Source organism: Pelecanus crispus, chromosome 1, assembly GCF_030463565.1.
Source record: "Pelecanus crispus isolate bPelCri1 chromosome 1, bPelCri1.pri, whole genome shotgun sequence".
NCBI lineage: Eukaryota > Metazoa > Chordata > Aves > Pelecaniformes > Pelecanidae > Pelecanus > Pelecanus crispus.
In genome coordinates, this window is record NC_134643.1 from 55212939 (window position 1) to 55239561 (window position 26623).

The 26623-nt window shown below is 38.5% G+C and overlaps 1 protein-coding gene across 9 annotated transcripts in view; it reads left to right on the forward strand.

The window, feature by feature from the left end:
• CNOT4 (CCR4-NOT transcription complex subunit 4) overlaps positions 1–26202 on the forward strand; it is a 45761-nt gene extending 19559 nt beyond the window's left edge. For 3 of the 9 annotated variants that reach the window (XM_075706142.1, XM_075706160.1, XM_075706154.1), the window contains 5 exons: positions 4175–4232; positions 4521–4770; positions 6672–7169; positions 23843–24055; positions 24825–26202. In XM_075706142.1, coding sequence (XP_075562257.1) covers positions 4175–4232; positions 4521–4770; positions 6672–7169; positions 23843–24055; positions 24825–25126 — 1321 coding nt within the window. In that variant the 3' untranslated portion in view covers positions 25127–26202. Of the gene's footprint in view, positions 1–1302; positions 1459–4171; positions 4233–4520; positions 4771–6671; positions 7170–23842; positions 24056–24824 lie in introns of all 9 variants that reach the window. The other 6 variants (XM_075706147.1, XM_075706184.1, XM_075706167.1 and 3 more) reach the window with 4 other exon arrangements.
• The last annotated feature ends 421 nt before the right edge of the window (positions 26203–26623 follow it).

A 26623-nucleotide genomic window follows, 5' to 3' on the forward strand; every position in this document is an offset into this window, starting at 1 on the left:
GTCTTCATTCCTTGATGTTCAATATCTGATCAACTTGCTATCTCTTATTTCTAATGTCTACAAAGCAAAGATGAGATCTGTAAATCAGGTCAAGGGTCTTGTGTGTACATATTGTGTAGGTATATGAGAAAAGATGGAGGTAGAATAGCAAATCTTAAATACTGAGATTTGAGGGTAGCTAGTAACACCAGATTTATCTGATTAGGAGTAGGAAACACTTGTGTGGTTATAAGCAGCTATAGGAATTTCCAGATTCTGACTGTGAATTTACTAACTTGACCTAGAGATGTAGAGTAAATGTTGGACCATGTAATAAGAACATATTAATGAAGGGGGGCATCAGGGAGAACATGCATACTTAAAAAAAATTTTTTTGAAAGCTTGTTCCTTATGAAGACAGCACTTGGACACTAAAAACAGCATCCTAACTGAAGTAAATGAAAAGCTAAAGTTAATATAAAAGAATTGGAGAACTCAAAGGCAAATCCTTTATAGTAAGATTTTAGGGTTAGCAGATGACACTGTATCTGAATGTATTGTTATAGATGATACTCCAGCTCACTTCAATTTATATAAACAGTAGCTATTTTCAGCAAAAACTTGGGCTTTAAGTCCTCTCTTGAACTTCTTTCAGATCTAATTTGCACTCTGAAATGAAATTTAACGTTACTTTATAAAAGGGAAGTAATTACAGCTTTAAACTAGAAATGAAGGGAGCAGTAACTTGAATGAACAGTGTGTTGGTCTGACGGGTCTCATGGTCTGTTAGTAAAGCTGTGGGCTCTCATGTAGGCATAAAACACAAACTTCATGTTTTGGGGCCAGTCTTGATAGGGCCTGGAATATAAAGCTTTTTTTTTTTTTTTAAAAAAAAAAAGTGATTTAGTTCATGATTTACAGAACTTACAAATACTTACAAGATAAAGCAAATAATTCTAAATGAGGTGTGTGTAGGTCTGAATACTTGAAGCTGTCAATGGATTTTTTGTTTTATTTTTCCCTCTCCTGCAAATGGACAAGTTTGGACTTCAGCATTGGCAGAGCTGCTATCTATTCAGTGAAGAAAACAGAATTCCCTGCATTTTTCTTTCTCTCCTCCCTACCCCACTAATTCTTTTTTTAAGTCATCACCATTTTAAATCTGAGAAATAATATCCAGATAAATCTATTCTTATGGATTGTCTGGCACAAGGATTCATTTCCCCAGTGCTTACAATTTTTAAAAACACTTTCTTCATAACTTGAACTCTTCTTCTTCTTTTTTTTTTTTTTTTTTTTTTTTTTACTCTTGCCTTTTTCCAGACCCAACAGTAATAACAAAGATGCCTGGCCATCATTACAGAGTTCAAGTAAATCAGCCAACGGTTTAACAATGGAACACAGGAAAACGCCTCCTATATTAGAAAATGGCACAGACCCAGAACACATGACTCCAGATGGTGCAGACTCAGATTTCGGGTAATTGTGCTGCCTTTTATACTTCAGATAGCTTGCTTTCTCTCTCACTGATTGATGTGGAGGGAATGATTCTCCGGTCTCTCTCTCTGGTTGGAGAGCTGGATTCAAATCCTGATCAGGTCACAAAAAGCTGGGTTTAGCCTAGCCCACATCAAAAAGACTGATTGGCAGATTGTGCAGGAGAACCCTAACGTGAGGTTAGTAAGTGATGGTACAGGTAGGGGCTGAGGGGAACTGAATAACTGGGGGATCAACAGCTTATATAGCTGCATGGTCCCAGCCACAGCTGAGCCCTTCATTTCTATACAGAAGCTTCCACAAAAGTAACACACTAGTTGCTATACATCAGGAGGCTTGTCACTTGTAAAAGCTTTAACAGAAGGAAGCTAAATGTTAGGGCTGAATATCTGTCATCTATTTACAGTGGTGTGTTCCAGAAATACAACTGCAGAGGTAAGGGTTCCCTGATTATCACTCAGTAACAGGAACAACAGGGTAGCAGATTCAACTGAGTGAGGCTTCTTTGTGCAGAGGAAATAATTCATCTGCTTGCAATAACTCCCTTATTCTAACCAACATTTTTTCCTCTTTTGGTGCCCTCCTTGAATCAAACTGGTGTTCTCCTCCATCATAAGCATCGTGTGCATTTCCGAAGGTAGTCTGTAGTCAGGCTGTTTTGGTTTTTATGGTAGTATCGGTTTTTTAGGTAATAGCGATTGGTCTCATTTCAGAGGTTGGATGAGAAAATAACAAGGTAAACCCTAATATTTCAAGAACTGGTGTTGCTGATTAGGTAGCTGATCTTCATTTTAAATCAATATTGAACCGATGCATTAATGTTGTGAGTGCTGTTGAAAGTGGTACCTTCTTGTTAGGCCTAATAGGAGTCCTGTTGAGTGTGATCAGAGATCCTGTGGTTGCATCTCAGTAGTGACATGCAGCTTCCTTCTTATGTTTTCTGAAAAGAATGTACTAAATGTAGGTAAAAATATTGTAGCCAATAGATAATTAATCTTGTTCATTGCTGAGGGCTGGAAGCCTGTCTTACAATTAAAGAAAGGCTCCTTAGGCAGGTTCAAGTATAATAAACATTTTCAGCATTTAAATTGTTGTTAAAATAAGTTGTCTTGCGCATATCTTTTTAAATTGCAGCATTGTTACTTTCTGTCAGCAGCTTTGGGAAAAGAATTTGGCTGGAGTATCAGCTCTACAATGAGAATGATTGTGTAAAACATCATTCACAAAGAGCAAACTTTTGTGCTATAGGTGTTCAGAAATTACTAACCCAAGGCAGTTTCTTCCAAATGGAAGAACTTTGTTCATGCTGTTTGACCACTGAGTAGGAAGTATTTGTAAATCTTCACTGGAGTAATGCTTGCTTGCAAGTATATTCCTCTGATTTTTCTTTTATATTTTTCTTTTCATAAATAATTCAGCTTCAGTTATCTTTTTGAGATACCGACTCGATCAGTGTTCTTTTGCACAAAAATTGTTTTTATTGATGGATTACTATTCCACAGTTTCTTTAGAATGGAGAAGAATTAATTCTCCTTGGTTTTGACTCTAGTTATTCTGGGATGAGAAGAACAAATATGGGGGGAAGCAATCTTAGGAATTTTTGACCTTGATATGTGGCTCGATGCAATATTTAAATTTTGCAGCAGCAAGGGGTGTTTGAAAACAAGGTGTAGCTAGAATCAGAAGTCTGCAGCCAGTTAAAATAATTACTGTATACATATTTGTCTTGTGCTAAAACATCATTGTATCACATTCTGGCCTCTTAATGGAACTGAAATTCTTGTTCTTACTTCTGGTCCTTTTTTGTAGGACTGGTGTTTTGAGCTGGGCAGCCTGATGCTTGTGCATCTTCTCTTATGGGTAGATAAAAATGAAAGTACCTTGAAGTTGTAAAGCTGAGATTTTAATCTGAACTTGAACTAATACTGTTTCATTAGTGTGGTATTTAGCATAATTAAGGCAACTCACAGATGCCTCTCAGAATCTTGAATCCTGAGATGTGCCATTCAGCTGAGTTATGTTAATTCCCAGTGAATAGCTTTCTGAGGTGGTTTTCGGCTGTATCTTATGTTTTATTCTGTTTGCATTTGTTGGCAATTTTTTATGCTATGTCTTTTCCTGCGTTTTCCCCCTTCTGTCATCTCAAAACTCAGTTTTCTTACCTTGGAACTAATTGCTGCTAGTTAGCTTCCCACCAGTCTTCAAACTTTAACTTGTCGCCAGGACTAAATAGTTAATTTAATCTTTCATCTCTCCCCAGATTTATTTAGGACTTGTATGGGAACTGACAATTTAGGTATTTGGAAAACAAATCTGCTCCCAGGTTTCTCTCCAGTAGTAGCATAGATGGAACTGACTACTACGGAATACTGCCGTAGTACAAGAGTCCTGTTTTTTGAATGGCGTAGTTACTATGAACATGTTTAAAGCTTTCCTTTTGTTCCTTAACAGGGCAGTCAACAAGCAGAGTGGAGAGTGGTGGGAAGAAGTATTACAGTACATGGCAAATGTTTGGAATGCCTGTGATTAAAAAAAAACAGTCTCATAAATAATAAGTGGACTTTTTCTTCTTAATTCCTCCTAATTAATTTTGCTTTGTCTTTATTTCAAGGCTTTTCTACCCTACAAAAGCAAATGTTGATTTCCACATTAAATACTTGAGTGTCTTACTGTCTCTTTTCACCTCCCACTTTTGCAGCCCTATCGACAAACCTTCAGATTCCCTCAGTATAGGAAATGGTGACAGCTCCCAGCAGGTAAGACATAAAGAAAAACACTGTGAAAGTAAGAATTGAATTTGAGGGCTTGGCGCAACTTCTAGTTGGAGAAGCAAGTACTTTCTGAAGCGTATCATAATTTTAAACAAAACTAAAAAATGCTACTGCTAAGTTGGTTTTTATATTTGATCTTGGACTGAGCTATAGATTAACTAACCTAATTGCAGCCAAAAGTTTTGAGGAAATTTTTCAACTGAATTAGTGAAGAATATTTTATATATATAAACACTCATGTCCTAATTGTTTCTCTCCCTGTCTTGCCTGTAGATAACAAACAGTGACACACCTTCACCACCGCCTGGTTTAACAAAACCCAATCCGGTCATACCCATCAGTTCATCTAATCACAGTGCACGGTCTCCTTTTGAAGGGGCTGTAACAGAATCACAGTCGCTCTTCTCTGACAACTTTCGGCACCCTAACCCCATCCCTAGTGGGCTTCCTCCATTCCCAAGCTCTCCACAGACTTCAAATGACTGGCCCACAGCACCAGAACCACAGAGCCTCTTCACATCAGGTATGTACACAGGTTATGTGGCTGGGTATTGCTTGCTTTTGCAGCTGATGTCTAAAACTGTGTAGAACCAAAAACTCTAGGACTTGCTTCATACTGTTTTTTTTCCCTTCACAAATGATTAAAATTTGCCACTTAACTACAAATAAATTGGACTGATGTAAGGGTTTCTTCTAAAAGAAACTTTACAAAGTTTTCCAGCTGCATCAGTAAATTATCAGAGTGCTTATTTTAGTTTTTCTTAGCCATGTGCCTGTCTAAATAATAGGATGTGACATGTATTCTTAATATTTAATGTTACAGGTCTTTATTGAGAGTGGGGAAAATACATGGTGTCAGTATTTGTTGGTATAATAATTTGTTATAATCTATAATTCTAACATCAGAAGCTGTGCAGTGGAATTCAGAATTTTATTTAGTATCCTGCATAGTTATCTAAAGGTGCCTAATTGTTCTCTTTCTGAAGTGAGATTGTATACATTGAGAAAAGATAAAAATATGGTTAATGGTATCAACTGAAAGATACCTGTATTTTCCAGATACTTTTGTAGGAAATACTACTTTATATGAATGAAACATCCTTTTAGGTGTGTTTGTATAGTCTTGGGAACGGTTAACAGTATTTAAAAGCTCACAAATTATAAATTTGAGGGAGTTAGGAAAATTAAACAATATCAGTAATAAATAGAATGTAAACGATACTTCAAGGACACAGTTGGTTTACTTAGTGATTAGTCTTCTTTTGATGTTTATCTGACTTCTGGATGTCATAATCCTGTTTGTAAACAATATTTATTACCAAGGAAATTATGTGCTGCTAAGGTACTATATGCACCAATTTTGTGAGGATTAAGTAGCAGTGAGAGACAATTTCCTGGTAGTAGAGATCTTGTTTGTTTCATAATTAATATAAAATACATGGTTGCTATTTAAATAGGAGTACAAAGGACAAGTTTTTGTCTGTCTAGCAACTCTTTTCATCTATCATCATGAATTTTAGAGTGAAAATAGAAGCATAGATTTCTTTCATAAGAGAGGATACTGAGCTTAATTTTAACTACTTAAAGCAGCAGATCGGGTTCCCTACCAGCAGAGGGAGTTAATGTGAGTGATGCTACCTTGTACTCATCAGCTTGCATTACCACAGTTTTGAGGAGAAATACTGTGAAACTAGACCCAGCATTCACTGAACCTGCATAAAAAACTTTAGTGGTATAATGAAATAGTAATTGAAAATGCAGGGAAATTCTGATAACCCTTTTTTGCAACACTGCCTCAAAAAATTTAACAGTATCTTGTAATGCAGTTCCTTATTTCCTTTTGTTTTATCAAGGTGTCTACTCAAGAATTAGGCTTGTTTTTTCTTCATAATGGTAGATGAGGTGGGGGGGTGGGGTGTTTTGGTTGTTTTTTTTAACCACTACTCAGAGGTTCCCCCTTTGAGAGGGAACTTCTCCTCCTCACCTTTCTTTCACAGCACAGCATTAATACTGAAAGCAAAATACTGAACTGAATAACAACCTTATTTAAACTCTGCTGGGTCACACTTCTATCAAGTAATATGGGTGTATAGAAGGTTCTAAGCAAGTGTTTATTGGTCTCTACTTGGTGCTATTACTGAAAATACTTACTTGACAAGGCTTTTCTGTAGTTTGGGAACAGAATAATTCTGCAGTAAAAATACTATTTGCTAGTTCTACCACTGCATCTTAAGTAGAAATCTATGACAGTTTGATCTGAAAATGGCATTCTAAGCTGATGAATAAGGTGTCTTTGGGGAATGTGTAAAGAAGTATTTTATGAAAGATAACTGGCAACGTAGATTCAAATACACTGAGGCTGAAATTTTTTTATGGATACTTACTAATTCTTGTTCTAAATCCCATTCCTCTCCTCTCTGACAGAAACTATACCAGTATCCTCCTCCACAGACTGGCAAGCGGCTTTTGGGTTTGGTTCCTCCAAACAGCAAGAGGACGACTTAGGGTTTGACCCCTTTGACATCACCCGCAAAGCCTTAGCAGACCTGATTGAGAAGGAACTGTCAGTCCAAGACCAACCTTCCCTCTCGCCTACATCTCTTCAGAACCCTACCCCACACACTACAACTGCCAAAGGGCCAGGCTCTGGATTCCTGCATCCTGCTGCACCCACAAATGCCAACTCTCTCAGTAGCACCTTTCCAGTCATGCCACAGAGGTTCCCACAGTTTCAACAGCATCGAGCAGTTTACAACTCCTTCAGTTTTCCAGGCCAAGCAGCTCGCTATCCTTGGATGGCCTTCCCACGCAATAGCATCATGCACTTGAACCACACAGCAAATCCCACCTCAAATAGTAATTTCTTGGACTTGAATCTCCCACCACAACACAGCACAGGTCTGGGAGGGATCCCTATATCAGGTAGGTGAATCGGGACAGCTGTAAATATGACTTAATTCATGCTTTCAGCTTCTCTGAGACAGGACAGGAAAAGGGAATAGCCAGCTACAATGGTAGAGTGGTATCTCTTGACTGTCATAATAGGTTTATGAATAGAGGGAGGAATATTGTTTTAAATGGGCCCTTTCCATTTTAAAAAAAAAAAAATTATCTGGATGTTTAGCCTTGTAATATTGAGCTTTATAAGGAAGGTGGAGTATTCTGTGCCCGCTTAATTTTGTGCCAAAGCAGATTGGTATTTTGGTTCTTCAGTCTTGCCAGACTGGCTTTCCTTGAGAGTAGGCCCTGGAAGCTCATTGCAACTTCCACGTCGACATGCAGGTGCTGACCAGAGTTCTTAAAATTGTGCAAAAAATTTGTAGTGATGGTAACTTGTGCCAGATGTCTTGGCTGGGTTGTTCCCTCTTGTGCATAACCAAATGGCTGCACAATAAAGCATTCAGTGCTGTTCATTTCTGTACTTCAGATGGCCTTAATATTATGGTAATCTTTCACTGAATGGATGCTTGCAATGTGTGTAAGAGGATTCATCCTGATTGTGCGGGTTGTGATGTTAGAGGAAAATAAATGTGCATTCGGGCCAGTTCAGGCTGCCCTGAATGGATTGATAGGCTCTTGCAGCAAACATTACAACTAAGGAGCTAATTGTAACAATAATAGTCTTGATTAAAAATTTACTTTTGGAGTTTGAGGTCCTTCCATGCTTCTCATTTAGCTTGGCCCAAACATGTTCTCTTTTCTGAACAGGGAAAAGAATTGTATTAAGTGTATAATGAACTGCAGGTAGAAAGTCTCTGTAAGCTCTTTGTAGCCTTAAGATGGAGAAAACTGCTTCTTGAGATGTTGCCAGTGTTATTTTCTTTTCATGGGTTTTGAGAAGTACTAGCTATGCTATAAGAAAGTGACCTAGAAAAAGTCACTGTGTGTTTTTGATGCTCTAGTACGAGAGCTAATTTTGGCTCTTACTTCCCTGTACTTTGTCCTCTTTGAAGGCTTGTTGAAGCTACAGTACTGCTGTAGGGTCCTTAGGCTGATTCATAGTATAAACACTTGGTCCAGACTACAAATGCAAGTAGTTCAAAACTCTTTATACTCGCAGTAGCGAAGTTTTTAGACTAAAATGAAAGGTGGAGTCAAAAATGCAGCATCTGTAGCACTGCAAATTGTTGCTCACTTTCCCCTAAACTACATAGGGTTTCCAGGAACATTGCAAGACATCAAGTTTTGACTTTAGCACGCAGTTCTAAAAATTGCTAGTTCAAGGGGCCAGTAACAAGACTATCTTCTGGACTAGGGGGACTGGAAAAATCCTTTAGTGTTGAAAAAGATCTGTTTGTAGTACAGGTTGATTCTAGGTTTGCAGAAGTGTTCTTTAATTTGCATTACTTTAATTGCCTTTTGCAGTTTGAAAGTGGACTCTTTGTGTTTGTAGAAGACTCATAGATCCTTGGTACAACTCCTGAAGAGCCAGTTGTGTGGTGTTGGTTGATGCACAGCCCATGCCATGTACTTTCCCCATATGTTTTAAGGCAACAGAATTGATATTTAAGTATATCTTTTTTTGTATGGAACTGCAGAACCAATTAATCTCGAAATATTTTTGGTAGATACAGTGCTAAAAACAGAAAATAAACATCTGTTGTAGTCTCTATGGAAAGTTCCTTTGAGTTGGTTTTAATTTCTTGTTATAGAAAACATTGTTAGTTGCCTGACTGACAATTAGATAGCAGCAGCTGCTGCAGTGCAAACACTTCTCAGCTGATCTACATGTCAGCTTTGATATATCTTGAAAAAAGAATCATTTGCACAAACACAGATTACTCTCTTTTCCTGTTGTCAGAAATCGGCTGAAATCTCAGATAGTTCTGGTTTTGTTTGCTGGGCTATGGATTTGTATTATTTGTATGGTATTTAGAGCCTAGGGTTTTCTTCAGTGATCTGCTTCAGAAGAACAAATAATTTGAAAGTCAGGAGATGCCCTCATACCTTTTTTTTTGTGTGCTGATTTAATAGTTTCCAATTTATTGATTATTCTGTCTTTTCAAGTCTGTATCTAGTGTACAGGTCTCTCGACAAATTCCTTTTATATTATTTTTGAAAGAATAAATCTTGTTCTTTATGCTTGTTTCTAATCTATCAGTAGCAGGTATGTAATTATAGAATTTTCCTAGTTTCCTCACTTGATTTACAGATACAGCTGCCTGGTGGGGTTGGGGAGGAAAGTGGTGCACAAGTACAGAGAAGTCCTGTTGATGGGACTCTATTTACAGTGCTCTGTAACAGGCTCTAGCTCACCTGCTAGAAAGGCGGTGCATATCATAATAGCCATTTAGCAGTATGGAAAGATTAGTTATAGTATACCTGAAGCTGTTTTTCGTTGGCTCTTTTGTTAGTCTGTATTAGGGTGTTTTAGAAAATGTTGTCAACTCAGCTGTTTCAGATATAACAGCAAAAGAAACCTTGTGCAGGTGAAACTTCACATTCTGTCTTCTAGCAGAGACCCTCAACTGCTGTCAAAGTTGTATGTTTCCTAAGGTCTTTGACTGCGATTTTTTTAGAGGACTATAAATTCCTAAAGCAGATAATACTGGACCAGTTCTTTAAAAAACAAACAAACAAAACTCCCAAAACAAAAAAAAAAAAACCAACCCCCAAAACATTCATTTATTCTGTGTGTTTGCCTGCTGTATTTAATCAATGCTTTTCAACTTTTCTATTTCATTTATTTGAAAACAAGCAGATCTGAAAACTTCTATAACTTCAAATGAAGTTAGTGTACTATTTTCTAGGCTTTCTAAATACAATTTTAGTTGACTTTGCTAAGTGTATTTGGAAGTCTGTATGAAGAAAGCAGTACCTTTTAAACTGCTGCTGCTTCTTCTGCCTTAGGCAAGCATTAGTACTCACAGGAATTTGAAATGCTCACGTGTGACATGTTAAATGTAATGTTCTGAAGCTACCTTTTGTTTAGTTGAGAATCAGAGCTGTGCTATATTCATAATCCCACAGCTCCAGGTAGGGCTGTTTTCTGATGTACACCAGATTTTTTTTTTAATTATTTTTTAAGTTCTCATTTAAAAATAATCTCTGTATGGAATTTGGTAGCCTGTTTCTCAGAGGAAGTAGAATTTATTAAACTCATTCTGCAGTTTCCAGTGAAATGACACAATAACACATGATTGACTTCATAATTTTATTATGCATATACTTGAAATGTGTCATATTCATCAGGCATACATTTGTCCCCAACCCATATTTAAATGAACATTTGATTGACTGATTCCCAAACTAGCATTTTTTTTTTCTCCCCCCACCATATGATTTTGCAAACTGCAGCAGATGTTACATGTTCTCATTGTAAGGGACAATTTAGGCTTGTTGCTGTTCTTTGGTGTGGGATGGATTAGACAATTTAATGTGTAATTATAACTGTGTAACTGTGCTTCAGGAGAAAAGTTCGGTGACTTCTTATTCATGGACAGCATGATTGTTGCGAAAAGCAATCTTACCCTAGCTTGTGTGCAAGCTATCCTAAGAATATAGGGCAGTGGCTATCGTTTATTCTGCAGATAATGCCAAAGGAAAGATCCACTGACAGTAATGTGGGTGGGTGTGTGCCTTTATTTTTATGTTACTTTAGGATAACGGGAAACTCTTCGTAATTTCGTAGCTAATACACTAACGTCTTTGCTACCCTACTGCCTGGTGGTGTGTTCTAAAATAATAGGTATAGTATTGGATCATAAAGTAGGTCTCAGATTAGCAGTGTGTTTTGAGACAGATGCTTATAAAATGAGATGCATGCATATTAATAATGGGAAAATAGAAATATATAGTTTTATTTCTTGAGTTTACTGAATGGTTGGTAGTCACTGATTCTGTTACGTAGAAAAAGTATAAGAACAAACTCACACAGTTAAAAGTATGAGGAAAAAGTTGTAAATGGTTAGTCCACCTTTCCATCAGTTCTATGCAAGATGAAGTACTTGACATTTTGAAACACTAGCTGTTATTTCATTTATTAATTTCATAATTTTCATGAACATAATTCCAAATGAGAAAAAACTTAATTGTAAGAACTTATCAATTCAATAATAATGAGATAGTTTGAAATTTGAACTCTTCCAAGACTAATGCTGCACAATTTTGTGTGTATAGTCTTCCCACATAAATCATTGAAACTCCTTGAGTTGGAAGGGACCCACAAGGATCATTGAGTCCAACTCCTGACTTCACACAGGGCAGCCTAAAAATTAAACCATACATCTTGGAGCACTGTCCAAATGATTCTTGAACACAGGCAATTTATGTGTATCCTGCATGTATTCGATTTCTAAGATAGAGGAAATAGTCAGGTGGACACAGAGACAGACAGGAAGCGCAAAGAATTGAACATTGTTTAGGGAAGGGGAAGAAAAAAGTTTTACCTGTTGTCCTTGAAGATAACCACTGTAAAATCCATCAAGTTATTTCAGCCATGAAGCCCATTGATGTGGAGAATGCAGTAGAATTCTGTGAACTGTTCCCAGAACTTCAAAACAGGGGGCTTGAATGTAGTAAGTCTTTGTAGTTGAATATAATTGACAAATCAAAATTTTGTTCTCTCAAGACCTTTCTGTTTTGATGTTGTGGCTTGTATCTGTTGAATATGCACAGCCTAATTGATGGAATTATGTATATTCAAAGATGAGATTGAGACAATAAATAGACAGACAGTTCTGCTAAGTTTGGGTGCCATCCAGCAGTCTTTGAGGTCTGGTATTGCATTCCTTATCAAGACACTGATCAGCGTGCACATTTTTGAGTGTTGCCTGCATTTAGGTTTTTGTGAAGCAATAGCTGGTAGCAGGGAGGGCAAGGCAATGAAGGTTGTATTAAGAAGGTCCAACTTCTTCCCACTTATTTTAAGTTCTGAGCCCTTTCATATCTGAACAACTGATGGTGTTGTATCTTCTCCCACTTTAAATTTTCTGGCCTCTGTGCCCTCAGCTATTGAACTTGCCTTGCACATCAAATCCTTTCTTGCCTAATGCTACCTTTTGGACAACATTTTAGTAAAGCAAGGGAAGATCCCTATATGTTGGCTATGATCATATTGTTTAAAAGACCATTTAGACCACAGAGAAGGCTGAGATACCAGAATTAGCATTGACATGCTCTGCCTTTAATACTAAGAGTCCTTGCCTGACTTGGTATTTTCTCAAAATGTAACCTCATTTCCATTTGGGGCACACATTTCTTATTTGACCTTTGTCCTTTGACTTTGTTTCCTCTCTCTGGATTGATTCTTAATAGCTGATTCTGTCTCCTGAACAAAGAAAAGCACAGCTTGTTTTATACAGTCGTGGAGCCAAAAAAATTGAATTTGCAGCATAGTAGTTGACACTTCTCTGTGGTCTCAGGATAGTAGCTTAGTATGGGGTTCTTCTGCAACCATGCCTTTTTAAAAGAGGGCCTGGCCCATGTGGTATGGCTGTTGAATTCAGCATGTTGTAAAACTTAAAATTCTCCAAATGCAGTGTACAAAATGCATTTAATCCCATACCCTAGCAACAGGCAATGTGACTTACAGTGCTGCCTCGCATCCCTTTATTTGGATGCAGTGGTTGAAAGAGCATTTTGCTACTTTTCCTCTTGACCTGACAATATGTGAAAGGTTTAACACCAGTTTTAAGTATTGATGGCCATACTGTTAAGAGTAAGAGATGCATTAGTCCATTAATTTTCTGTCATGATCCTTTAAAGATGACTGCTTGCTCATTTGATGGTCTTCCTTGACATTTGGCTTTCCAACGGCAGCTGGGAAGAAAGCATGGCAGCTCAATGTTATCTTTTCTGTGCCCCTGATTAGATCTGTGGCTGCCTATAGCTGAAGTCTTTCTCTGATTAGGTATAAATATTGAAAATAAGAAATCTGGTGAAAATCTTGGTTGATACAGCTGTTAGTTGTAGGTGCCACGTGTGGTGCCTCCGAAGGCCTATATCTTTCTGGAGTGCAGAGCAGCTCCTCTCAGAAGTGGATGTCTTACTCTGATAGCAAGGTCACTCCTCATTTGAAAATAAAGGCCTGAACACTGCTTTGAAATTGTAAAATGAAAAGTACTGTTTGTAAACAACCTTCAGCTGTTTCCAGTATTGCTTTTACTGACCCTTGCATAGACCCTGTGTGTCCTGTTTTCCTCAGCAAAGATGACTCTTAGTGCAGCCTTTGCCACTGAATATTTTGTTCTTTTCATTGGTCCTTATGCCCACTGCATCCTGTTTCTTTCCATGGAGGTTCTCAGGCCTCCACCCCCCTTCTTTACAAGGTGCTTTGTGTCCCCCACCCCTGAAATGAATTATCCTTTTATTTCCCATCACAACTAATTTTCTATTTCACTGGTGAAGAGGTGAAGTGTTCAGCACAATATGGAAGAAATTCAATTTGAAAATAAACTTTTGGCTTGCTTCTGTTGCTCTGGAGGTGTTGGTGTTTTTTTTTAAATGCATGCAGGGTGGTGCTGCTAGGTTTAAAATGAAGTAAATGGAAGTGGGATTTCAGATTAATTTCCAAACTATTAAATCAGTGTCAAGACTGAAGTCACACTGTTTGAAATCTGCTATGGATATTACTTGTCCTACCTCTGGTAGGTGTTAACTTAACTCCTTACACTTTCTACATTTACTGCTAAGGCCTGTGTGCCTTAGTGTAATCTTGTCATGATCTGTGAGAGAACTTCATCCACAGCACCTGTCCTTTAAGTCCTGCTACTTCTCCATCTGTTCCAAAAGCTCATCTCACACACCCACCCTTCCCTCCCACCGCCTTTTCAGTGCTAATATTGCAACTGTTTTTAAAACCCTGTGGAATTTTTTTCTTATGATTGTATAGGAGATACTGTTCCAAATTAAGCATGATATATAAATATCTGTGCCCTCATCTCTGGGAGCTTGGTTTTAAGCTCTTATGAATATCTTAAAATCTTTGATTGTAAGATTATTAGGGATGGCAGTGAAAGACAGGCATCCTGCTTTTTTGAGTAGTAAGATGCCTATTTTTAAATGTGTAATTTTATTTCAGAAGAAGAAAATGTGACCAAAAAAATATAAAGAAAAAAAAGTGTAAAAAAAAAAAAAATCCTCTAACTTCTCTTGGCTGCAGTATGTCAGAGGAATGACTAATCCAATTAACACTGCTAGAGCTGAAATAAATGCGGTGTTGGCTGAAGTAGGTGGCCTGAGTGGCTGACCCAGTTTGCATTCTAGACCATCAGTCCTGACAGCTTTTTGGGTAACTCTTCCCCAGAAACCGGGGGAAACAAGCACACGGGAGGTGTTTCACATCAAATTTCCTGACTGTTCATGCCTGTAGTAGTGTCACCAAATGAGCTTCAGCTGCACTAAATGTTGGGCCCTTGCCTGTGTTTTAGGGATGAAAGAGTGCATTTATTGTTTACAGAACAAGAACTTTTCCCTTCCTCTTTAGGGCTGGTTCACCAAAAGTTAGAAAGTCTGTTTCCCTTCAGAGGTAACCCCTAAGATCTTGGGACAGCTCTGCAGTAGTGTAAGAGGCAGCTCTGTTGGCAGGTGTAACATCTGTCTCCCTCCTCCAGCAGGCAGATGCTTAGCCTCAGGGTGCTGTGTTCTCTTGGATGCTTCTCTAAAATACAAACTGGCACTTCAAAATGCACAGTAAACCACTAGTGCGAGTTAAAAGGTATAATTGGCTTAGTGATGTTAAAAATGCGGTGTTTTCCCTTTAAACACTGGAAATTAGTACACTTGGCAGTGCAGTGCCAGCTGTTAGTAGCAGTGTCTAACAAGAGGCTGCACCTTGGGCATGGACCTGAAACTTTGGCTCCTTCTGGGTCAAGTCCATCTCGCAAAATACGAATTATGACTGATTAATTTTAACAAAAAGCACGGACAGTTCATGGGCTTTCTGTGTAAATGCATTTTGAAATGCACCAACTTGAAGAACCATTGAGAAAGGGCAAACATATTTTTAAAAATTGTATTGGGGGAGGAGCGTAAATGAAATATCGCAAAGGGATAACAGCAGTTAAAAGAGCAGCTTTACAAGAAGTGTTTCTCCTCCCAGTGATATGAAATCACATTGGCGGGGGGGAGGGATATCTGATTTTTTACATCCTTTTCTGTCTCTTGGTTCCTTCTACATCACAACCTCATTTGAACTTCAGCGTGTTCCCAAAGGTATTGATTTTAAAAAAACATGTATTTAAAAAGTGGGTCACCTCTGTTGGAAGACAGCATTTAGGAATCGGAATGAATTTCATGTCATGGAAGGTTTGTTTTTCTTCACAGCTTTCTTGCAGTTTATCTAATCTTCCCACAGAATGACTGAAGTATCTACAAATATACATAAGACTTAATTGTTACACATGTGGAAAAACTAAAAATGGGTTTATCATTTCTCAGAGTATGTGTTCACTGTGCTAATGCTGTTCTCACAGCTTTGGTCAGAGGATTGGTTGGGTACTCCTGGAATCCAGAACCTTCATAACTAGATAGGCTTTGCTAACTATCGATATAGCTTTGAATATCTGATTTTTCTTTGCCAATTCTAGTTATTGCATTGGCCATCAGGCAAATTCCACATACTTTGCTTTTATTTATGTCTATATGTATGCACGTACCCACAAGTACAGTTGTACACACGGGATTTTCATTTGAGGTTAAAGGGTTTTTTATTGACAGGGTAGCCTGGTGAGATTGAACCCTGATGCAGGATCTAAGAGTAAGCAGCACGTATACTTAGGTTAAAATTAGATCTGTTTCCTCAGATGAATGGAATTGCATGTCTTTCTGAGTTTTTTAATGAAACTGTTCTGTATGTAGGATTCAGGTATCTATTTCCTTCGCTTCAGTATCTTAACAGTCTTTGTGCGCTCAGTTTAGGTTTATGTTAATATTTAAGATTATCAGTGGTGAGAACTGGCTATTTTCTTATGGGGTCCTTTTTTGGATGGGAAACATCTTATTAGTTCACATGAAAAAGAGGTTATTTATTGACTAAGGTGGAAGCATTTATATTGTCTTTTTTGTATGCAGGACAGTGGGCCACAACTTGAAGTCCTGCATTTGACCACTATACATTTTTATCAATAAATGATTAAAAAGACAGTAATAAAAAATGGTGGGATACTGTGGAAACCTCTGATATGAAGTCAAGCATGTTTTTCAAAGCAAGTTAGAATCTCAATTTGAAACTTACTTATAGCTTAAAATTGGGTGACTGGCTGTTATGTATTAGATTTGGTCTCTTGAGCCATGGTAAGTATAAGTCAATCACAAGAACTCTTCAGAATACTTAATGTAAAACTGCTTTTCTCAAACCTAATAAAATTCTGTCACTGTACATACAAGCAAATATGAATCTTCCTATTGAATATCGAAGATGAGCTGTCCCCTCACTGATGTTGTAGAAAGGATTTCCCCTGAAAAGAAATTAAATCTTCTGACTCTTATTTAGTCACAGAAAGTTTAAAAGTTGTATTGTCAGATCTTCCACAAAAAGGAGAATTATTTAGAAAGACTTATTTTGCTTTTTGAAGTGTATACTTTAGAATTTGATATATTTCTTTTCTACTTGATAGTTTGGCTTAGTGGCGTGTTAAGTTGCACTTGATTTATTTTAAACTGAAAAACGGCACTCTTGATTTACATGGTTATCTGTTAAATTGGGCACACGTAGAATTAATACAACCATAGAAATCAATGTGGAATCAAGATAAAAGCTGCTTTACTTGCATTATTTTAAAGCTGAGGGCAAACTGGTGTCTCTTGACTACTGAAGCCAATTTTGTACCTGTGTTTATGTACGTGTGTGCGTGTATGTACACTTCTTTTGTTTCCCCAGCTCTTAGAGCTCATGACTGTAAGACTTTCATTTGAAATCCACAGTGTGGAATGGCACTTAGAAAGCTCCTTTAGGTGGATTGCCAAGTTGCTTCCAGTGTGTAGAGAATGTCAGTGAGGCTTTTAAATGTTTCCTTCAAACAGCTTTATCTTCTAGTGCTCCTGTCATTTGATATCTCCCTAATATGAAGTGGCTACTTGTATTCCTGATGGGCAGCGCTGCTGTATAAATGTGGACAGATTCCATCCTCTTTAATCTGCCAGTGACATTCTCAGGCCTCTGTGAATGGGTGAAACATCGTTTGGTTTAAGCATTGTGGGATTCCTAGAAATCATAGATACACAGAATCAATGAAGTCTGAGAGTAAAATCCTTCAAGACCATAGCAGTTTAAATGGGACTTTACTCATGGTTTTAAAAATACCATGAGCAAACAAGCTTATTATTCATACTATAGTGACACAGGTACAGTTTTTATCTGTCTTGTTGATGGTTAAGTATATAAGCTTTGGATGAAAGACTTTTGAGTTTATCTAATGTGATGAGGATCACTTCATTTTAGGATGTGGTAAAACACACCTTCTCTTCCCCCCTCGGAGTGAAATATTGGACAACTTTTTGCAAAACAGAAATACCAATAGTGGAAAGTCATTTTGAGATGAAAATAGAGAAGCCCTAGTCACTTCTCGGAGCAGGGTAACGGGCTGTTACACAAAAGCACAGGCTATCTGTGAAAATGGTAGCGCAAAGCACAGGCTGGGACTAACAGGGATGTCACTGCAAAGGGTATGCTTTTCTGGTGGCCCCATTTGTTTCTAATCGAGTTGAAAGACTCCTGGTGAACTCTTTCTGGTAGTCTTTTCTGTTCCTTTTTTTCCTATATTTTTTCCTCCCCGACTCCCAGGTGCAACTTTGTCATTCTGGTTGTCTTGCCAAGGCTTCAGAACTATCTGTTACTGTACAGTGTCCTTGAAGATTTCACAAGGGCCTTCTTACTAGCAAGTCATTGCAATAGCCATTCTGTTACAGAATACACTTTGATAGCCTCTTCACTTCTTTTGTTGCTACTCTGTGCAGTCAGGTACATGACATTGCTAATAAGTTTATTTTTCTTTCATATGATGGTTTTCCTCTGAATTTCTTTTGCTTATTTGAAGCTTTTCTGTAGCACTGTTGTGTGCCTTGGTCACACACATGGCATACTGATGGGTTCTTAAAAAAGAAACAAATAATTGCAACCTAGATTTTCAGACTGCTTTTCTTCAGGACTCTTGGCATAAAGATATTTGTTTTACACAATTAGTACAAAATCAGGCTCTTGCAATAGTTTGGAATATAATTTTGGCAAAGCAAAGAAATACACTTGCTTTACACTTACTTAATGTGATGATCTTGTGATCTTTGCTATTAGTTGTATTTATTTAAGCATATACTGCTTAAATTTTGATATGGATTTGACCATAGACTTGTATCAGAATTGGGGCAATAATTTGAAATGGCCTAGTCTCTGTAGGACATTCATTTTAGTGGGCTTGCCTCCTTCCAAGTCAACTGTAAGATGTGCTATCCCATTACCCTCAATATAAAAGATCAAGTGCGTCAACATCACAAATGTGGTCAGCTAAATCTGAAACACCTTTGGGTCTACATTGTGGTGTCATTTGTCAGAATTTATAAAGTCACGGAACAGCCCATGTCAATGAAGCTGATATTTGTGCAAACATCTTCTAAAGTGTTGATTATGTACAACAGAATAGTTTCTGTCTTGGCCATCATCCTCTTTGCCATCTCTCCCCCAAACACGCACTGCTTTGCCTGATTTGAAGGAATAATATTAAGGCATTTCAGGTAGAGGATATTGAAGTAACACTACCAGACTGTCTGGTAGGATGTCATGATGGGGCAATGATTTTATTTAGAAATTCATTAAATGACCAGGTTTTTTATACAGATGAATGTTCAGGCTTCTCAATTGTATTCTATTTTAAGCTAGCTTTAAGTATTTTTTATTTAAATTAGGTGTACAGGTTAAGTTTGTGATGAAGTGGTTTGGTTTTTTTTCTTCCCTTTGCTCACTTTAAGACAGTGGTTGACTTTGAAAATTTTACATACAAGTGCTTTTATTTCATATTGGCATACTACCTCAGACATGAAAAAGTTCAGTGCTAGAACTGTGGGATTGGTTCACCTCTGTAAACACAATTTTCCACTAGACCAGATAGGGTTATGAAATGCACATCAGGGGAAGACTGGAGTTCAGAATGTGTGTTTAAGCCTATTTTTCATGTGAATAGTGGTGCTTTTAGTGACACTTCACCAGGTTATTCTCTCGGAGACAAAGCCGGAGCATGGGGTAGGAATCTCCAATTTATCTTGGTGTGCAAAATCTTTTCATTGCAGTCTACCGGGTTTTAACTTGTCCCCTTCTGTGTTTTCCCACTGTCCGCAGACATACTGCTTTAAATTACAATGAGGCTATGGAAGGAGACAGTGTTTCCTCTACTCGAGAGAGGGAAGCAGTGGTGTATTGGTTCTCACACCCCTAGGTTATGATGTCCAACTGAGAAGTCTGCTAGCTAGTAAAAAAATTACTCCCTTCAACCAGTTAAGTTTAGAAGTAGGGAAATATAATAGACAGATGCCCTTTTTAATAGATCTGTATTAGCTGAGAGTTAACCTTTTCTCATTTTTAACTACGGTACTAGCTTCATGGTGAAGCATAAATGTAATTAACAAAAAGGACAAACTAGCTGAGGGATGAGTAGTAATTCCTTCTGAAGATACTTATTTTCTTCAGGTGGTGGAAGTAACTCCTGCCTCTGGGTTGGACTTGTACTTTCACTTAGACTCTTGTTTAAAACTTGTCAGACTGTAGCAAAGATGTGATGATTTAATTGTTTGGTTTGGGTATTGCTGAATGGTGCCTGGAGATTGCTCATGTACTTGGGTTGCATCAGACGTTTTTCTAACTGGGTGTTTAATAACTGCTGGTGTTTAATAGCCAGCAACTGAGGCCTTGGAGGGCAGTGCAGGGAGTGTTGTAGAGCATTGCATTCTGTATTGATCCCATCTACTTTAACACATTAATGCGTTTTAATCCCTTACCAGATCCTATATTATAAAAATAATTTAATTGCAGCATTTCTCCTTACAGGCTTGGGAGTCTGACAAAGCTGTGAAACTTTGGTCATGTTTGGTTTTTTTTTTCATTCTGTGCATGTATTAGCCAAGCTGGAAAACCCTGTTACAGACACCTGAGTAATGCATTGCTTGCTCTTTCTTTGGTGTCAGAGGGCAATGTTTTTGTTGTACCTTGCCTTTCAGCCCCACACACCGAGCTGTCTGGGAAGGACAATAAATCTTTTGGAATTCTGTGTTTTGTCACTTCTGAACCCACGAGCACAAGATTTTAATAAACAAACTTCCTTATTGCTAGCAAATAATACAGTTTTTATAGATACTGAATCCTTCTAGGACTTTCATCTCTTGACTTCTGTGATTCCAAGTGGATTTTGTACTGACAGTTGAGATGGACAGCCTTCCTCAGTTTCTTCTTATTTTCTTTTGCTCTGTGTTAGTCACAGCAATGGTGGACTATGCCTCCCTCACAGATTAATATCTCCTCAACGAATAGTGCCAGCCTTTTCTATTCCATGAAAATCTTGTATCTTAACTGCTTACTATCTTTCTGGACTCATGTATGCTGCATTAGTCTTTTTTAAATGGCGAATAACATGACAAAAATAGATACAGTTTCTTAGCCTAAGGTGGCCTAATGCCTTACTACATTTATTTTCCTGTCCCATTCCTTATAAGTATGACATCTTGCTGGCTTTGTCTTCATTAGACTTCCTCAATGATATGTTGCAGGTGTGTAGCTTACTGCCCATGTTTATTTTCTTGCACATGAGCTTTGAGGGCATGTTGGGGGTTAGCAATGTCCATGATTAAGATCATCATGAGCTTGCAGATCCCCAGCTCGCAGGTATTGCAGTGAGTATGTTCACTCGTGCGTGGTCCTAGTAAGCATCCTGTGTGTGCTTTTTGCCTTGTAAGAGAAGCAAGTTACTAAACTGAGCTACATTTCTTTGCACAAGCTGTTGGAAGCAGTGGTGAGAAAATAAAGTGGAAACTAATGGTTTACCATGCAGAATCTGCTGCACAGTTATTTCCGTGCTGCTGAGCTGGCTACTTTTGTTCTGAAAAATGAATTTAGAACTTGTCTCAAATAGGCTTATGGATGTTCAAGAGGGTTGTGAGCAAATATCTATCAAGGATATTTCTGACTAATACTTTATAAAATTTTGATTTTTTTTTTTAACCCCAGGATGGTAGGTTTCAGTGAAAAACATATTGCACCAAACTCATTAAAACTGTTTATTATGTGCATTAGTATGGCAAAGAAAAAAGTGGGAGCTCTGGAGGGAACAGGAAGTAGATTTGATTTACAGTAGGAGAAATGAAAGTAGACATGAAAGCCAGTTGTAGACACTATGGCTCGATGCTAAATGAACACAGAACAAATCTCTGATAAGCCTGCTTTTTTTCACCCAAAGTGACTTGTACACCAGGCCCCACAGAGCACATTGCTGCACGCAGTGTGTGGATACAGTCACACTTATGTCTGGAGGCTTGATTGCGTATGTTTGCTAAGGTGTTACTAAAAAGCTGATCTGAGGTTACTTGCTTGAGGCAGAGCTGCAGTTCTGTTATGACTGGGTTTTTTTTTCTCCTGTAGCATTTAAAATTTTAATCTTTAGATGTAACATGCATGTAGTAATGGACAGGCTTTTGGGTTTACTTTCACTACCTGTTTTTGACCTGTCCTGTCTTTGTTTATGGGAATGCTTTGGAGTTGTCTGTCTCCCCCATGGAGGTACCTCATGCTGTAACCTCTGAGGAAGAGTCATTCCCCAGTCTCAGCCAGTGAGTGGGGATAACAGCAGTCAACTGTAAACCTTTCAGAGTCAAATGTATTCTGCAAACTTGCCCAGGCACAGAGGATGATTTTTGTAGTACACTACACCTGCATCTGCGCTGTTATCCCTGTCCAGGCTCCATGCACAGCATCAGTCTGGCTGCAGACATTCTAGGTGTCAGCTGCCATCCTGCTATGTGGGGACATCTATGCATGCAGATGGATGCTTGTGCTAGAACAGCTGCATTAGGCATGCATAGGACTAGAAATGAATGGATTGCTCCAACAATTGTCACAGGCAAAGTGGATATAGCAGATTTGCGTAGTAATTTGTTTTGAAGTTCAGTTGCTGACATGGACTGAGGTATGACTTGCTGTGATTTGTGATTGAAGTTGCTTGCTGTAATTCTGTACAGAAGCAGAATCTTATATAAAGTTCACTCTAAAAAAACTCTGGCCTGGGGAAGGAAAGTTCTGCATGAAAGCACAGGATTTCAAGAACTTGGGGGGGGGGGGGGTCCCCTAGTTGCAAAAAGATAATTGCTCGAGACATCAGTTCTTTCTGAGCATTCAGTTTTACAAGAATTGCCAAGGCAGGTTTTGATAGCAAGTGAGACTGTTTTTGTCACTGTCCAATATACAGAGTTGCAAGTTAGTGATATCCTCTAGTTTTCCATGAAGACTTAAATCTCTGCAGTTGTTGATGAAGTAGCAGTATTATGTAAGTATCTCACTGTAACACTTCTGATTGACATCAAGGTCCTGTCTGCAATTAGGACAGGCAGAGATGGTTTTAAAAAAAAAAAAAAAAGTTGTATTCTAGGTATTTCTCAAAAAGAGTGTACTACCAGTGTACTACCTAACACTCCTTTTCAAATATATTTGACCACAAGTTAATTATGTATGACTTTCTGTATTGGCTGATAAATACTTGGATGCACGTGTCCAGCTTGTTTTGCTTTGAGATACTTAAAGCAGGAGATGGATCATAGAACCTGATAGTCCATTCCAGATGGCATGGTTTAATGTTTGTGTTCAGGGCTCATTTGCTGTAGTGCTAATAGCCACGTTATCCTGTTGTCCTTTTCCAATACATGCCCTGAAACACTTAGGCAAATAGGTGAGACTTGACTGTTTTTGTGTCCAGCTGGTTTGCTTCTAACCAAAGTTTTGAGGATGTTGCTGTGCCGGGAATTATTCTGAAAGGTCTCTAAAGAATTTTCACTACTGTTCTTCAACTGCAAGAGGAAATTGCACTCCCTCCAACTTCATGAAAACCTAATTACCATTTCCTTCGGAAGAACATCTGTAGGGCTGTGAATGAGCGAGCTATAACAAAACAAAAAACTTTTGTGATACTCTCCGCCTCCATGGTTCCTCATGTTCGGTTTCTATTGCAAAGCCCTACCTAGCCTTTCTTCATTTTAATATACTTCAAAGAAAACCCTTTCGAGCCTGCTGCCCATTAATAAAGCAGCCGAATTGGGTTATCTAGCTTGCAACAGAGGTATTCTCATAAAGGATCTGGTAGGTTTTCCCCTATTAGTAATAGAGGGAGAGCCACTGTGCCCTTGATTATTTGAGTCTCTGAACTGAAAAAAGTGGGGAAATATTAACTGGGGGAGGAGTTAAATCTTTCTCCCACTCCCTTATACTTGGTTTAAAACCTGCCAGCCCCTCTGAGTAATTCATCAATCACATAAACATTGTCCCTAGTTTTTGGACAGAGAAAGTATTAAATGCTTAGCTTAAAAAGTAAAAACAAAATCCCATACCCCACCAAAGAAGGACATCTGTTTCTAACTTCAGCTTTTTATTTTTTTATCTTTCATTTTTTTTTTGTTGGTAAATCTCCCAGACAACAGCAGTTCTGTAGAGAGTTTAAATATGAAGGAATGGCAGGACGGGCTAAGGGCACTTCTACCGAACATTAACATCAGCTTTGGTGGACTGCCCAATGCTTCTTCCCCCTCCAACGCCAACCACAGTGTACCAACGTCCAACACTGCCACCACCGACAGCCTGAATTGGGACAGCCCTGGCAGCTGGATGGACCCCGCAATCATCACAGGTAACCGTTTCTCACTCCTTCAGCTCCGCTGGCAAACCATCAAATGGGTATTTGGCACAAACTGATTTACATCTGGAAAAAAGAAAAAGTCAGTATGCGGTGGTCTCTTCCAGCTTCCATCCACAAAACCTCAAGGGTCCAGGAATTTTTGTGGAACCGCTAGGTATAACAAAGCGTCACTTAGGCCTTTGCAATGCATGCCCGGGACCTCTGCAGGCAGTCAGGTGGATCAGCGCTTATCTATAGGGTCAATGTAGGTGTCCCTTCGCTGGATGGCATGTCCGGTATGTGCGCCGCTGGTCCTGAGGCACTGAAGGCATTCGCTGGACTTTGTTATTTAAAAAGGGACATACTCCACTTGTTTATAAAGCTCTCTTTTATAAGGCTGTCTGGTTGTGTTTCCCTGTTAGAGAGGCTGAAGCATGATTCAGGTAGGCAGAGTAGGAGGTGAAGCATGCAGTGTACTGGTAGTTTGGTGTGGTAAAGTCACGTCAACAGGGATGCAGTCCTTGCACAGTATGTTTGATAGAAAAATGTGTATTTTGTGAAGAAGTGCTCTGAGGGGGAACTTTCTCCTATCTGGATTTAATGTTAAATGTTTTGCGGGCAGGGTAATTATATGTAATAATGTAAAATGCATTCTCTGTGCAAACTAATCATGTTTTCTCACTGTTGCTTTTTGTTAGGTTAAATTGACCTCCTTCGTGCTCGGCTTATTGCTTCTGCTCTGACTTGCCTGTATCCCTGTTTTTTTTTCTTCTCTTCATAGGTATCCCAGCCTCCACAGGAAACAGTTTAGACACCCTTCAAGATGACAATCCTCCACATTGGCTAAAATCTCTTCAGGCCCTCACAGAGGTGGACGGCCCCAGTGCAGCACCATCACAGACGCACCACAGTAACCCCTTTGGCACACAGATCCCTCTGCACAGAGCCAGTTGGAATCCCTACTCTCCTCCTTCAAACCCCACCAGCTTCCATTCCCCACCACCAGGCTTTCAGACAGCCTTCAGACCCCCCAGTAAAACCCCCACAGATCTACTACAGAGCTCAGCGCTGGATCGTCATTAGGAAAGGAGGAAGAAGAAAAAAAAAGAAAAATAAAACCCAAAACGTTAGAAATGCAGGAAGTGTCCCACCCTGACTCCTCCCCATGCCCACCTACTGTTCCCTGTCATATCTTTCTTTCTGAAGAATCCAGTTCCTGATCAAACCTTCCCCCCAAATGCAATGCCATCACAGGGTCATGACCATATCTTTTTGTTAAGTTTCTGCTGAGCCAGTGTTTGAAATACACTGTTTGAAATATTTTCTAACCATTCTAAGAAAAAAAAAAAAAGAGAGAGAGAAGTCAAATTGCAGTCTCAATGCTTAAGGAGAATATTACTGTCTTATGTCTTTTGCACATGAGTATTTCTGCCTAGTGGAAAAGTGTCAATCTGCAGTAGGGGAAAATATGCAATGCAGAATCAAATGCAGAAACATGAAAAAGATATTTAATTTAAATGAAGTTACTGAACATGTGGGGCAAGCAGTGGCCTAGCATTTATTTTGCATTCAGTGTGGCACTACACAGGGAAATTGCTATGCTGGTTTTTTGGTTTTTTTTTGAGAAGGGGATTTTGTGTCAGTCAGTTTGACATGAAGTGTGTTGAAAGACAGAACACTTAGAGCTATGAGTAACTGGCATGTTGCTAAAGAGTGGTTTAAAGAGGGGAGAATAAGATTTTTCTTTAATTTTGGCTTTAGATTTAAAGTAAACTTTAATGTTTTAAAAGTATTCACAGATTTAATACCTAGCGTATACGTAATATAAGCAGCTGAAACACGAGTGATATTTACTTCAGTCTTTCTGTCTCCTCTGTCAGTCTCTCTTTCTTTTTTTTAAAAAAAACAAAGATTCACCTGATTAGGGCACTCTGGGATAGCACTGCATTGGGGCCACATGATCACCATCAGGAGCAACCTCTGACCTCCTCTGCCTGCAGCTTTTACTTAACCCTGTAGTTTCTGGACGTTTGTGCAGTATTGAAAAGACAGGAAAAAAGAAACAGATAAATAAACATGGCTATAACCTGATGCTAAAACTAAAACCAAGGAAATGTACCTCTTTCTTCAGAATTAAAACTAAAATCTTAAATAAAACAGAAAACTTGATGATGACTTTGTGTTTGCTTTTTGGTTTTTTTTAAACTTGGATTTTTAATTACTGCATCTGGTAAAACCGTATGTCATTGCATGGTTTGGGGTTTTTTCCTGTTCATTTAAATGGGAGCTGATTTTTCATGGAAATACTGCTTTGCATGGTGATTTCTGTATTGAAGGGTGGAAAAAGCATACACACTTTAAATTTTGAAAGGGATTCTGTTGTGTTTACTCATGGCGATAGCTAGAGGCTCTCTGTCTGTAACCTTTATTGGTGGTATCCTTTTAAATCTGAAGCATGAAAAACTTGTTTGTACTTTCTGAATTAAATGCCATGGCACTTGGGGCAGATAGCATGCAATAATGTGTCTGAAGGTGTGGCAGAGAATTCTAGTTACAACTCCCTGTTTCCATCAGCATCCT